Below are 15,122 nucleotides of genomic sequence, written 5' to 3' on the forward strand. Positions count from 1 at the left end.
AAGTTGGGTGAAATGGAGATTCGAAACCGGAGACTTATAAGTCATTAAAGAAATTTCAAACCACTACACTAACTCATCATTTACTAAAAGACGATTGTCATAACTTCAACGGATCAATCACAACTTTTAATTTTTATAAATTAACTAACTAAATAGGTGAAAAAAATTATGTTATTTAAATAAAAATATTAAACAAGATTAATATTAAGAAGATCATAAACAAAAAATATCGACTAGATATATTCTTAGATTAATCCTAATACTCGTATGATGTACGGTAGTTATATAGATTGTATCATAAAATTTTTTGAATATGTCTTATACATGATTCGTAAGTATGAAATAAATTGTGGTTAAAGTAACCAATGATCGAAACTAAGTTATAATAAATAGTATATATAATATATATATAATATAATATATAATATATATATCCTTATCCCCTAACCTAGCGTTATGGCACACATACAACAAAAAAACACAAACATCCTATAGAGTCTTATTTACCATCACACACTCACTCACACAACCACCTCTTCACTCAACCGATGACAGATCATTACTTCTTCTTTTAAGATGTCGCCGCAACGCACGGATACCCTTATATTATTTTTTTTTTTAAATAAAGAAAAATAAATTTGAGGTTTAAAATTTTAAACCTTTTCAAGCCATAAGAGTATCACTTAATGATAAAATATTACGAGTATTTTGGATTTAAATTATTTTAAGTTGTGGCCATTAATTTGAAGGATGGTTCATACCTTACGAGCTCGAGAAAAGTTCTCTTTCGAACTAAAATGTCGGGATGCATGTGAATACATACATATTGATCAAACGACGCATTGAGTGTGAAATTATTTCTGAGTGAACAACTAATTAAACAAATGCTTTTATGTTTTATAAATGAATCAATAGTACTCGTAGTAAAGAGATCGATCGACGACAATGGGAGAGAAATCTTATGTGAAGCTTACCAAAGAGCAAGAAGCGTCGCTACAAGAAATCACACCCGGCGAGCTCAACCAACCTATCGACGTTCATCAGGTTCTTAAATATTGATCGATCTAATATATATCATGAAAAATAATCTATGTTTGCGCATGCACGAATATGCATACCAGGTTCTTTTAATATAAATTAATACGAGTATTACATAATGACATATTTCTAATTAAATTAATTACTTTGGGTCATATATTATTTTGATAGTTACATGATCGTCGATGCCCAGAATGTGGGCAATCCTTGCCCTCATCCTACGAACCACCAGGCGACGAAGATTGGTCTACTGGAATCTTTAGTTGTGCCGATGACCCTGAAAGCTGTAAGAAATTAATTTTGATCTCCAATTATATATATATTTGGTTAATCGTACGTATATATATATATGGGCATTAATTAATTTGTTTGAATGTACATACGTTGTCTGCTGGTTCGATCTCGATCTCTCTTAGGTATAACCGGACTGTGTTGTCCATGTATGTTGTTTGGCCGCAACGTAGAGCAGTTGAACGAAGAGATTCCGGCAAACAATGCATGTATGTGTCATGTATTATGTATACAAGGGGGCCTGGCCTTAGCCGCAATTGTTACATTCGTCCCAGGTATTGATCCAGGTACTTCATGTCTCATTACCGAGGGCCTTTTATTCGCGTGGTGGATGTGTGGTATTTATACGGGCATGGCACGTCAATCGCTGCAACGTAAATATCACCTCAAGGTACATGACATATATATTTGTACAGTATGTTATGATACATTTTTATCATTTAATGAGGCATCATTTCGATCGGTACGTATGTACGTAATTGGTTTGAATGTATGTTTTGTGTATAGGATTCACCTTGTGATCCTTGTGGGGTACATTGTTGCTTGCATTGGTGTGCAATATGTCAAGAGCACCGAGAGATGAAAGTGCATTTAGCCGAGAACGTTCAAGAGACCATGACAAGCCCCCCTCGTTCTCTAGAGATGAGGGCCAAAGACGTTGAATCTATTTCTTCGTCTTCATCATGCTCTTCCTCTACTAGACAAGATAGTGAAGCTAGTAGTAGTAAGGGTATGGAACTTCAAGTCGTAGAAAGATGAGTACGTGAAATAATTTAAATACATTCATTCGTATCGACGTCGTCATATACATACTGAATCCCCTCAGCTCGCAATATAATATAATGGTGAAATATTACGATACCTAAAACTCGTGCGCAAAAACAGAAAAGATCGATATCAGGATATTTGTATGATATCGACTTAGCCTTAGGTTATTTGGTTTCTGTTGTAGACAATCTCAAAACTATGGAATTAAAATATGATTATCTGCCGAATCAAGAACAATAATTTTCCCTCTTTTCTAGTTGTTAGTTGGGCTATAATTGAATTTTAAGCTAAAATAAACATCATCAAATTCGAATTTAAAAATGTGAATTGGTAAGTGTAATTAAGACTAATTATAGTTTAATCTATACTATCTTAAAATAAAAAGAAATGACCCAAATGCTGAAGATTACATAAGAGAAAGTGTATAAAATTAAGAATATTTTATATATTTTCTCTTATATGATTTTGAAAAAAGTTTAACTTTTTGAGTTTTTTCAAAGTTTGTCTGTTATGTATAAGAAAAATTCGACTCTTATGCAAAGAAAAGTAATAAGATGGTATCTAGGAAAATTAAAGGTTTCTTTCAACATTGTAACCAGGATTTTGAAAAAAAATGTGTGTTTTATTTATTTTCATTTTTATATCTTGATCTGTTTTTTTAAAAACATTGATGCATCAAAAATTTCTGGTCAATAGATAGATGGAAACAAATTGTATATACATGCATTATTAATACCAAAATCGTCACTAAAATTTATATCATTGATTTTATCTAAAGATTAACCTGTTTAATATTGGTTTAACCAACACCAAGATCGTTGGTGATGTAGTTATTAGGCGTCTTGATATTTTCACACCAAATATTTTATGTTCGAATTTATTAGCAATAGAGAACATAGTTAAAAAACATTATTATGATATCTTGATTGAACTAGAAAAGATACCAGAAAAAATTAAAGGAGACAAAAACAAAAAATCTAAAAAAAAAAAAAAAATTTAAAAGAGGACAAAATTTTAAAAATACATGACGATACTTAAATTTTGGAGGGAGCATTGGGTCCGCTTACCTCATGTAATACTGCCCCTCGATTGAACCACATATATATGACTTGTTTTCTTCAAATAATCTGAATAAGAAAACATCACCAATTTATCATTTATGTATATCTATAATTATACCATGTTATATATCAAATAGGGTTTTTGTTTAATTCTAAGTTTGAACTTTTAACAATTGAGTTTTAATAATTTAAACAAAACCAATTTATACATAAATAACTTACATTACTCGTCGTTGCGCACCACCATTAGTCATCACCGTCAGTCCGCCACCACCGCTACCACCGCTGCACACCACCACCCGTCACTGTCATTACACCATCACGTCACCCGGATATCATTTTAGTTATATTTATGATTAATTTAGAAATATAATTTAGATCAAAGTTCTCCTAAAACTTGAAAGTTAATAAATACCCTATTCGTTTGATTCTTAAATCCAATTGCAAATATCACTTTGTTTTTATAACTTTTAATCCGTTTTATACCTTTAACTTGCTATAAAAGTGAAATCAATTTTTATAAGAAAATGATTAATTCTTTTAAAAATCTTCTTAAAACTTTTATGACTTGACATTTGTATTTTACTAATTTAATTACCTAATCTTATCTCTTGATTTAACTACATATCATGATCTTGTAATTAGGAGTATTTGTAGGTATCAATGATTACTTGGTGTAATGGTGTGGGGTTCCCCTAGTGACCTTTAGGTCCCAGTTTTGAATCTCTACTCAGCCAACTTTGAGATATAAAGTAGTCATTCCATGAGGGTTTGACTTGAGTATACCTAGGTTCAAGTCTGAGGGGGCAGAGTTTACCAGTATTAATTGTTGTGCTTTCGGGTGGATTAGTAGGGGGTTCCCCCCATTGGGCATTTGAAATAGGCATTTCTACTTTGAGAGAGCTTTCTAGCGCGGACCCGGTTAAGATAACGTATGTTAGACCTCCCGCTGTCGAATCGCGACACGAAATTTCAATCGAAATTCACCTTTAAAAAAAAAGAAGTATTTTTAGGTTGATTATTTAGGAGGACCTTTTTTATAAGGTTTCCAATAAATCAATTTCTTTAAGGAAAATGTTAAATCCTTTTAAAACAACCAGCCTAATCATGACACTTGTATAAATCAATAAATAAAATTAAAGGAAAAAATAAGTAAATTTCACATGTCATATTTTAAAGTTTTTAAAATAAATTTTAAATTATTTATTATGAAAATTTATCATTTTTTTTATCATTACAACCGGGTCATAACCCGACTCACTTGTACATAGTATGTCTATAAACCTTTGGTAAATGGTGGTAAGTGATCAACAGCCGCCACCCTTGGCTTCTATCAGCCGCCGCCACCGCCGCCACCGCCGTCACCACCACCACCACTTAGCTCTTTCTGTTCTTATTGTTCTATCTTCAAATGCATTGAAAGCAAAAACAAAAATGCTAACAAAGGTTTATGTAAGGGTGCCCCCTCCATTAGCCACACTACAGTTTGAGGTTGTGTTAGAGTTGGTGATCTCGGAATATTTAAACCGAAGGCCTTCCATCATTCCATCAGGATGGTTGATGGGAAAAAAAACACGCACCCAAGGAAAGGGCTACAACAAGTACTATATACAACCCGGTACCGGCAAAGTGTTCAAATCAAAAAAGGGGGTTGAGAGATTTCTTGAGCAGGATCTCGGGGGAGCTAGTAATGAAAGAGAGGAAGATACACCAAGAACAGAGCTCGATGCTTCTGAGTATCTCGAGGGAGCTAGTAATGAAAGAGAGGAAGATACACCAAGAACAGAGCTCGATGCTTCGGAGGATCTCGGGGGAGCTAGTAATGAAAGAGAGGAAGATACACCAAGAACAAAGCTCGATGCTTCGGAGGATCTCGGGGGAGCTAGTAATGAAAGAGAGGAAGATACACCAAGAACAGAGCTCGATGCTTCGGAGCCGGACCCAACAGACAGGTATTTCTGCTTTTCAGATTCTCGACATACAAGTATGATTTTCTAAACATTTCTTATTTTCCGTCTTGCACTCCTTTGTGGCCGGAGGTCCCTATGGAAGCAGTCTCTCTACCTTTGTGTAGAGGTAAGACTGTTTACATCTTACCTCCCTTATACCCCGTGCAGAGATTGGGTCTTGTTGTTGTTGTAAATGGTGGTAAGTGGTAACACAAAAATCCCCATTATTATTCAATTTATCAAAAACCCCCGATACACAAAATAGGGTTAATCAAGATATCATCATAATCGTGATTTGATCATCTTCACGTTCTTTATACAAGTTAATTTCTTTATATGGATCCTCACCGTCTGTTCCTTCACTCCGGCCACCGATCACCTCCGCCGTCGTCCGGTATATATATTTGTATATCTATTATCAAAGATTGTTGATTTTTTGTACATTGGTTTGTAAAAGTTTTGTTTTTTATTTAATGGGTTTTCTTTTCTTGCAGGAAAGTTTAGTCCTTTTATATATCAATGGAATGAGTAATGTGAGGGTTCCGGAGATGATATCGTTTTTCGAGACCGAAAAGTGAGAATGCCTCAGAGGTTGGATTTTGATTTTGTTGTGTTTTTTTTACTAAGGTGGTTATATAAAAGAGAAAATTGATAGTACTTTTCTGCAAATATTACTTGTGTTGATATATAATGAGAAAGGTGCTAGCTTTTGATCATTGTCAAAGTGAATAATAAGTTGATTACATATGTGGATTTGGGTATTAGTGTTTTCGAAATGTATTTACTAATTTAACTTTAGTGCAATGTATATTGTATGCATTGAACTTAGAACGCTTTTATCGTGTCTATCCAGCTTTCAAATATTGCTAGTGTATGTATCTGTTGGTAGTTTTGATGATTGTCAAGGTAACAATATTCGAAAGTTGGACACACAAAAACAACAACATTTAAAATATGCTCTTTATGGTCGGCTTGACTTAGATGGAATCTCAACACCTGGTTTTCATTTACTTGAAGAGTTCTCATACACTTATGACTCATTAGGTCTAAAATGGTGTTTTCCTTAATGGCTTAACCTTTTTGTTGAAAAGTAGAAGTTACTTTAACCCTTGTGATTTTGAGGTGTTTATTGACATTGTTCACTACTAAATACTAGAATACATTTATCACAATCAATCCTTAAGAGATTGTTCGTGAAATGTGAATTGGTTGATATTAAAAGTGGTTGAGCAATCATGTGTATAATATGCTTTAAGAACATTTCTTAGTAAGAAAAATCATTTAATGTTCATTTGATGATCACAATTCACAAGAAGACAATTCTCTAGAAGAAAGTAGAAACGTAGTCGAGTTTTTGTTCAACTAATGGATTTGGAGTAATAAACTGAGAAGGTAAACTGTATGGCAAAAGGTTGAAGAAAACACTGCTTTTTTTTTAAAAAAAACTAGCAGTGTAATTTATTTATTATTAATCATGCATTTAACACACTTTTTCATTGCCACATCTTTTCCAGTTTGAGATTTGGATTTAAGTTTGTCTCATATTTTTTAAAACTTTTTTCTAGGCCAAAAAAGGCTTATCAACAGTTGAGGAGGATTCATTTGATTATCGTTATTCTGGCAGGGCTTGGCATTGCTGCTGTAGCAGGATTTGGTGTTTTCAAAGAACTGATTTTTGAACAAAAAGAGTAAGACTTCAGAGAATAAATCTTATAAGTTGTGCACTTAAACTGTGTAGTGTTTACGTAATTTAGCGTTTTTGTGCTGTTTAGCTCTAGGTGCACGGTTTTTAACAAGGCGCTGGTCAGGATTCAAAATGATAGTCAGGTTTTATTCATAGCTTTAACTCAAGGTATTGTCTGGGTTTGTAATGTATAGTTTGTGAAGTTTTGAATCTTAAAATTCGTTGTACCAGGTTAGGGTCAGGATTGAGTCTCCTATTACTGGATATGGTTAGGAAAGCAGAAACCGAGCAGCTCACCAACGTATCCCTAATAGAGTTTGGAAGGATGATGAAGGCGTTGAGCATGTTGAGGTTACTCTCCTCAACTCCTTTTAAGTCTACGTAATTAGGTTTAGTAATAAACTTCTGCTGGTAAAATCTATAATTGAGAATCTATTTTATTAAACATGATGTCTTGGAAGACATTAAGGAAGCTATTTCAGAAATACTACTCATTTGAACCCCCCGTCTTTATGTTTTACTCTTTCATCTTTTATTTGATAATATTGATGATTTGTACGAGTAGTTCATTTGATGATTGTTTGTACGTTTGTAGGTTAATTTTTATATCCGAGGGCCACGTGGAGCTGGCAAGGTGTTTTCACCGAGATGTTCAAAGACAAAGAAGGCAGGCAATGGAAGTTTATGTATCTGCAAGTGGAGATCAGCTCGCCATCCCAATCAAGAATGCTTCTTGAATCTTATCTTCTGGCCTGATTCGAGAAATCGCTAACTGATTCAACCTTGGCAATCCATAAGGTATCATCAACTCCATTTTGGATTTGCCCTGATCTTATTTAAAATGTAGCGGCTTTGTTGTCCTGAAAAGTTTTTCTTTGGGAAGTTTGGTTAATGAGTCCAAATTATTCGTGTTAGCCTTTTTTTTTTTCTTTACTTACAGTAGGGCTTGATTGGTTAAGTAGAAACACTTTTTGTTACACATTTTCTATATATTTATTAGAATCACTTTAGTCTTTTCTAAATTTTAGAATCATTATAAGTTTCATTTAATACTTTTTATGTGTTATACTTTACTTATCATTACTTAACATAGATATTATTTTATATATAGAAAGAAAAGGTCAAAGTACATACGCTCGTACTTATCTTCTGCTGCGATGAATTTATGTTTATTTAAAAAAGGTATCCCCAATACCCGTCCTCAATACCCGATGAGGACGGGTATGGGGATGTAATTTAATTCCACGACGGGAATGGGGACGGGGATGAGAATTACAATTGGAAACCAGATATGGGGATGGGGATTGAGATCCCTGACAATACCCGCCTCATTGCCATATGGGCAAACTTAGGCCTGTTTGACCCTTTTTATTTTATTTGTTGTTTTCGTTTGACCCTTTGAGAGCAGAACCAGATTTAGCACATTCATATTCACAAGTAATTGGGTTGAAACTGCAACCTCTACTAAATGCCATAACGGTGGTTCCTGTGTAATGCAGGCAATAACTAAAAAAAAAAAGGAGAGTTCCCCATTTTCACCAATACGCGAAGCACAACCGATTGACTCATATAACGCCAAGACTGCCTGATAGGTTTGTTCAAGGCTGCCTCTGTTTTTTCACGACTTATTGTAGCGTGTCATTCGCGTAGATGTTATATTTTTGTACCATTTTCATCTGGGTTTAACTGTGTCAAGTAGTGCTTTGTTTGCTTATTTTTGGCATGAATAAACTCTGTTTGATATAAGCAGTAAAGGGAAGGAGAACAAAAGTAGAACGAGAAGAATTTGCTTAGTTATTCACTTATTTGTGAAAGGAAACGCCATTGTGATTTCTGATTTCCATCCATTTTTATTTCATTTGTTTAAAACTTCTGCCTAATTTTAATTCCTATATAAAAGTAATGAAAATGTGAAACACAAAAGGACCCTTATTGTGAGAAATGAATGAATTTTTTTATTTTTACTTTCGAGGTTGAAGATCCAAAATTCATCTGCCGTTCGTGATGGTAGATTTATTGAGCCCATTATATATATAAGAGAAATGATAATAGTATCATTATTTTTGATTAATTTACCATAGTGTACAAGTTTTATAGCGTACAGTATAAGCCGATAATGCTTATATGTGGTAGACTTATCATTACTTGTGGTACGGATATCACTTCCCATTATATAATGTCAAATCAAACCATAGTATTGGACAAAAAATTAACCTATGAAATTGGACTGAACGATAAATTCAAATTTAGTAAAAAACAAATGACCATATATACATTAATATGGTTTTACTGTAAAGATGATTTGTATCGTGTCAAAAAAATGATCCGGAAAGGTTTAAGACTTGATGGTCAACTTTGCAGTGTCAATATCACGTACAAGGTACTACTTAGCTAGTTAGCTTATGTAAAAGCCCTCTCTGCATTGTCGGCAGTTCTAGTTCAGACTCGAGTCCTCTGAGAGGAGAAAAGTACTCGTCTACCAGACTTGGTGGGGTCCCACTGTGGATTTCAATAGTAAATTGTTTAGTTTTAAAATAAAGAGTAAATTACACTTTTCGTCCCTAAAGTTGGCTCGTTTTTCACTTTTGATCCCTAAACTTTAAAAATTACAATTTTGACCCTAAAGGTGGCCAACTTTTTCAATAATCGTCCTTTGGCCTTACGGCGTTAAAAAATAGTCGTTAACGTACAAATGTGCTAGACACGTGAGGGCACTAATGTCATTTCACCTTACACCGAGGGACGAAAAGTGAAAAAATAGTTACTTGAGGGACGAAAAATGAAAAAATAGCTACTTGAGGGACGAAAAATGAAAATCATACAAATAAACTTATTCTTCCATTCTTTCTTTTCCGATCATCTTCTCCGATCATTTTTACCGATGGAATTTTCCGACTTTGAATCCAAATCTATACCACAAACAAAATCATTTACTCAAATTCATGACATTTAAAACACAACCAATCAAACAAATTATAGTTCAAACATGTCAGTCATCTTTTTTTTTTTTTCTAAATTTTGATTTTAATTGAAAGGAAGACGGTGGATGGTGGTGATTTTAGGTGGCGACGGTTGGTTGGTGGTGAATGTAGACGGCGATGGTTGGAGGTGACTGTAGATGGCGGTGTTTGGTAGTAATTGTAAGCGGTGGTGGTTGGTGGTGATTGTAGGCGGTGGTGGCTGGTGGTGATTGTAGGCGGTGGTGGCTGGTGTTGATTGTAGTGGCGGTGGCTGGTGGTAATTATAGGCGGCGGTGGGTGTGGGTGGCAGTTGCTCGTGGTGGTTATAGACGGCGGTGGCTGGTAGCGAGGCTGTTGGTGGTGGTTATTAGGTGGTGGTGATTGGAGAGGCTTGGTGGTATAGGGAAAATAAATGTCTAGTCAAAAAATTTCATCGGAAAAGAAAGAATGGAAGAATAAATTTATATGTATGATTTTTATTTTTCGTCCCTCAAGTAACTATTTTTTCACTTTTTGTCCTTCAAGTAGCTATTTTTTCACTTTTTATCCTTCACGTAGCTATTTTTTCACTTTTCGTCCCTCGGTGTAAGATGAAATGACATTAGTGCCCTCACGTGTCTAACACGTGCGTACGTTAACGGCCATTTTTTAACGCCGTAAGGCCAAAAGACGATTATTGAAAAAATTGGCCAACTTTAGAAATAAAATTGTAATTTTTAAAGTTTAGGGATCAAAAGTGAAAAACGTGCCAACTTCAGGGATCAAAAGTGTAATTTACTCTAAAATAAAAAGAGAAGCGTTAATGTGTTTGATGTATTGATGATGCATTATATACATCAGAAACAAGCAGCATCACGATATTACAAAGAGTTGGTACCTTATCAGACATGAATCCCCATGTTTCGTGATCACAAAGCATATGTTCTAGTATAACACACACTCTTACTAGAATTTGCAAAAATTTATCATCACCATATGGTTTCAAATGCTAAAAACAAGCTAATTAATCAAGCAATTCACTGTTCACACTCAAAGGTAAATGTAGTAGCAAGTTACAAAAATTTAGGGATAACTATCCCTGTTATTGAAGATCTACTAGAATTCGGGAAAATTTATCATCACCATATGGTTTAAAATACTAACTAAAAATAAGCAACTCACTGTTCACACTCAAATGTGTGATACAAGAATTTAAAAAATCTCCAAAACTGCCTACCAACGAACCTTTCGAAGAAGTTAATACCAGAGATGGAGGGATCATGAATTGTCCAAGTCCATACCCTTGGTTACAAAGTACACCATGAGTAGGACAATAGAGAGGAGCATAGGAGATCGTACTCTCTCTTCCAGTACACCGTCGTCAAGTGGCAACATAGTGTTATTGCTTTTTGGCAACCATTGTAATACACCAGACACACAACCATCTATCTTGCCCATGAACTCCGTGATTCCAGATGCCATGTTTGAAAATAACCATTTAATGATTTGAGATGCAGATTCTCCCTCTTCCATGTAGCTCAAGGCTGCTTCTTCGTTTGCTGTGTCATGAAATTGTAAGCTCACAAGTGTAGTTTCCAATTTTTTTGTGAAAATAAGCAGAGGTTGTGTGCCTTATTGAAGGCGTCCCAACATCAAGGCTATTATTAGTATCCAACTTACTCAAGATTTTATAAATTATGTGTATCCAACTTTTTAATATTATTACTAATGTAATTAACTATAGTGTGGTATTTTATTTATTGATCCAACACATCCAAGATAAAGTTGCACCAATACATTTGGGGCTATATAGTGTTGATACATATTTAACAGCTTTGATTGAATAGGCCGGGTTGATTTGATATATTAACCATGCTACACTTATACTAAGGGAGCTGAACAAACCTGTGCCCGGTTTTGATATACAAAGTTCCTGAAACGCTTTGTTCCTTACAATGGAATTCCATACATGGTAATCTGTTGATAGCGATATCACAACTTTCTACAAAAAAAAAAAAAGAGGTAAACAATTAGCACTAAAGGTAAAAAAAAAAACCATTGTAAAAAATGACACTTGAATTTAGTATAATAAATCATTAATACTTCAAACAAAGATGAAAACAATACAAATTAGATATTTAATTTAATGGGGGTAGCCTAACAAATCACTTGTGTGTAAGCAGGGATCTCCATTTCCCTTAGCTGTTTCTTTGATGAGTTATAAATTAAATTAGACTTGGTTTACTACTTTTAAGGCATCCGGTTGTATTTAAGCAATTAGTGTTAGATTAGGGAAAGCAGAGCAGGTTATCAAAAGCACTATAATAAGTATGTAAAAAGTAAATTTAGCTTTAGCTTTGTGCTTTTCGTGTTCTTCGGGCTGATTTTCGTGTACATCTTAATTAGGCTCTTCAATGATCTCATGAGTCATGACATAATGTCACATAATTAACACAACAAAAACGAAAAATATAGAGAATAATAGACCTATTATAACAAAGCCTTAAAACGTCGCATATTATGATCATCACATAACATAACCTAACCCATCGAACCAGACTCATGTCAATCTTAATTAAAAAAAAAAAAAAGATACCCTAATCGAAGCATCAGTTTCCATCAAATGGAAAGCATCAAGAAGCCTTTTTGCTGCAGGATTTGATGGTGACGAGTTCATAATAATGGTTGAAGTATCGACTGAATGCACAATTCTCGCCCTTCTACTTATTATCGACATACTTGCTGATGAACCAAATCCTGCATTATTCATAGCCCAGCTGCTAGTTCCAAAACACACAAATTTATATATTACAACAACATATGCATATAGTATATATGTCACATTAATACTTATAACACGTACAAAAGATGGCCATTTATATAAACATTATGAAAAAAAAAAAGACTCGATCGTCACACCTTCTAAAATCAGACCAAGTCTGCAGTACAAATTCAGGTTTAGTGGGAGGAGATCCATATTGGATAAATAGTGGTCGTGACCAACGGTTTCCGATGGTGATGGTCGTCGTCATTGTAGGCACTTCTCCTCCTGCTCCTGCGCCTCCCCTGATTACATGTTTCAAATAAGCAACAAAAGTAGACAAGAAAGACATTTTTATTGTTATTGAAAATCCAAGAAGAAGATCCTTTTTCTTGTTTGTTTGACACTTATAAGATAAATGTTTGTTAAGGTTTGATGTTATCTTTCACGAAAAAAAATTCTTCATCATGTTTATATAACAACTTCAGACCTCCCCTATTATTTATATATGAAAAATGTTAATTGAAATTAGGTTAAGTAATTCTCAAAAATAATTATAAATATACGCCTTGCCATGTACCGTAATTAATAAAATGAATAATACGAGTGACTTATTATATATATTAATAAACACCGATCTTTTTTATGTTATAGATAAACATCATGCCTAAACATTTGGAAAGGGAATCTGTAACATATATATGTTACATAATGTAAATACGGAAAATGAATATTTCTTAGCATAATTAGGGTGCAACTTTACTTTTTCATTCCAATATCAATGTCATTGTCGTCTTTAAATAATATAATATAATAATATCAAATTCTAAATAAGATTTTGTCCATATTTACGGTCCCTATATTTTATAATAAAAACCGGGTTTCAGTCCGGGCCTGGACTAGCCCGGAAACCTGTAGGGCTCGAACCATGGCTGCTGAATGTTGATAAGATAAGTGATAAACATTGTTTGGTTTAGATGGATTTGTATGCTTTACAAATACATTCTGGGCCGGTAACTTCTAACTTGATTTGCTTTAGATGGATTAGGTTGTTACATGTCAAAATGGGTTTACCATGTGTCAATAGATGGTATGAATGGGTTGACTTTTGTATTTTTCAATGGGTGGCCTGCCAAGTCCTAATTAGTCTAGATGATATATTTACTTATGAAATCTTATGTTCAATGTGTATGAAACGGTTGCTACGTATGATTTGATCGGGTATCCTGAATTACGGAAATTAATGGGCCAATGTTTATAATAATGTGGTCGCTGAAATTGTATGTGCAATAATGTGGTCAGATTATGAGTTTTTGAGTTCTAATAGGGTTATGCGTCTAAAGGTTAGATAAACTACATACAAGATTAAATCTTTCTCTTAGAGGGATGGAAATTGAGTCCATTCTATGCCCTTTATGCGGTTCACATGTGGAATCAGCTACCCATTTGATGTTTGATTGTTCACTGGTAAAAAGCTTAGCTCGCAAGATTTTGATATGATGGAACATTGATGTGATAGAGTTTGGGTCATATGAGGAGTGGATTTCATGGTATATGAGCCTCAAAATTCGGGGTAAGCTAAAAGAAGTATTGGAAGGTATTTTCTACGTGCTATGGTGGTACATTTGGAGAGTTCGTAATCAGGTTATCTTTGGTGGCCAGCCTCCTCTAAAGGCAGTTATGTTCGATGAAATTTTGGCTTTGTCGTATAATTGGTGTAATACTATAAGTAAGTTGAATTGTAGTTGAATAGGATGGTTACATAATCCTTTGCTTAGTATGTTGTAATTGTGATACTAGCATCTTGCTAGAATGTTTTAAATAAAAGTTGCTGTTCAAAAAAAAAAATCAATCATGATTTAGTGAGCAGAAATGTAAGTTAGTAGTATTTAAAAGTGAGCCGAATATTAAAACACATGTGTTTTAACCTGTTTAATATACATTGGTTTGACCAACACCAAGACCATTAACCTCGTAGGTGATATAGTTATTGGAAAATGATTACTCCTAACTAATCATTATAAAAATCTTCCTAATATATATGTTAATACATGTAATTCACTAATTATCTTTATTAATCTTATTCCCTGATTTTTCACATGTCATGATTCTATTAATTAAAAAGATTTTTAGGCTAAACAATTAGGAGGATTGATCATTACCCATAGTTATTACTTATTAGGTGTCTTCATGAATATTTTCACAAAATATTTTATATTCGAATTTATGGACAATAGAGAACATAGGTTAAAAATATTTAACAAGATATCTCGATTGAACCACAAATATATGAATTTTTTTTATATTAATAATTTGAATAAAAAAACCTCATCGATTTATCATTTATGTATTTATTTATAAAAAATTTGCTTTGAAGATCTCCAAGATTTAGGAAGTTAATAAATCCCTTATTGGTTTGATTTTTAAATCCTCTTGCAAGTATCACTTTGTCTTTATAACTTTCATCAGTTTTATACCTTTAACTAGCTAAAAGTGAAATCAATTCTTATAAAGGTTCCTAATAAATCAATTTCTTTAAAAACAAGCTATCATTACAACCGGGTCATAACCCGACTCACTTCCACTCCACACAGTATGTCTATAAACTTTTGGTAAAAATGGTCATAACCC

At 33.8% G+C, this 15,122-nt stretch overlaps 2 protein-coding genes and 1 pseudogene across 2 annotated transcripts; 2 read left to right on the forward strand and 1 right to left on the reverse strand.

Moving 5' to 3' along the window:
• The first annotated feature begins 923 nt into the window (after positions 1-923).
• On the forward strand, positions 924-2,088 carry LOC122601897 (cell number regulator 6-like). The gene is made up of 4 exons (XM_043774630.1): positions 924-1,044; positions 1,210-1,324; positions 1,455-1,720; positions 1,837-2,088. The coding sequence occupies exons 1-4, from the start codon at positions 946-948 to the stop codon at positions 2,086-2,088; spliced, it is 732 nt and encodes a 243-aa protein (XP_043630565.1). The 5' UTR covers positions 924-945.
• Positions 2,089-5,393: 3,305 nt separating this feature from the next.
• Positions 5,394-8,626, forward strand: LOC122602175 (annotated as a pseudogene).
• A 2,125-nt stretch (positions 8,627-10,751) lies between these two features.
• On the reverse strand, positions 10,752-12,960 carry LOC122602250. Its single transcript, XM_043774958.1, has 4 exons — positions 12,650-12,960; positions 12,327-12,507; positions 11,636-11,732; positions 10,752-11,289 (listed from the first exon to the last, which is right to left on the reverse strand). Exons 1-4 carry the CDS (start codon positions 12,841-12,843, stop codon positions 11,009-11,011), a joined length of 753 nt encoding a protein of 250 aa, XP_043630893.1. The 5' UTR covers positions 12,844-12,960; the 3' UTR covers positions 10,752-11,008.
• Between the last annotated feature and the right edge of the window lie 2,162 nt (positions 12,961-15,122).

Source organism: Erigeron canadensis, chromosome 5, assembly GCF_010389155.1.
Source record: "Erigeron canadensis isolate Cc75 chromosome 5, C_canadensis_v1, whole genome shotgun sequence".
NCBI lineage: Eukaryota > Viridiplantae > Streptophyta > Magnoliopsida > Asterales > Asteraceae > Erigeron > Erigeron canadensis.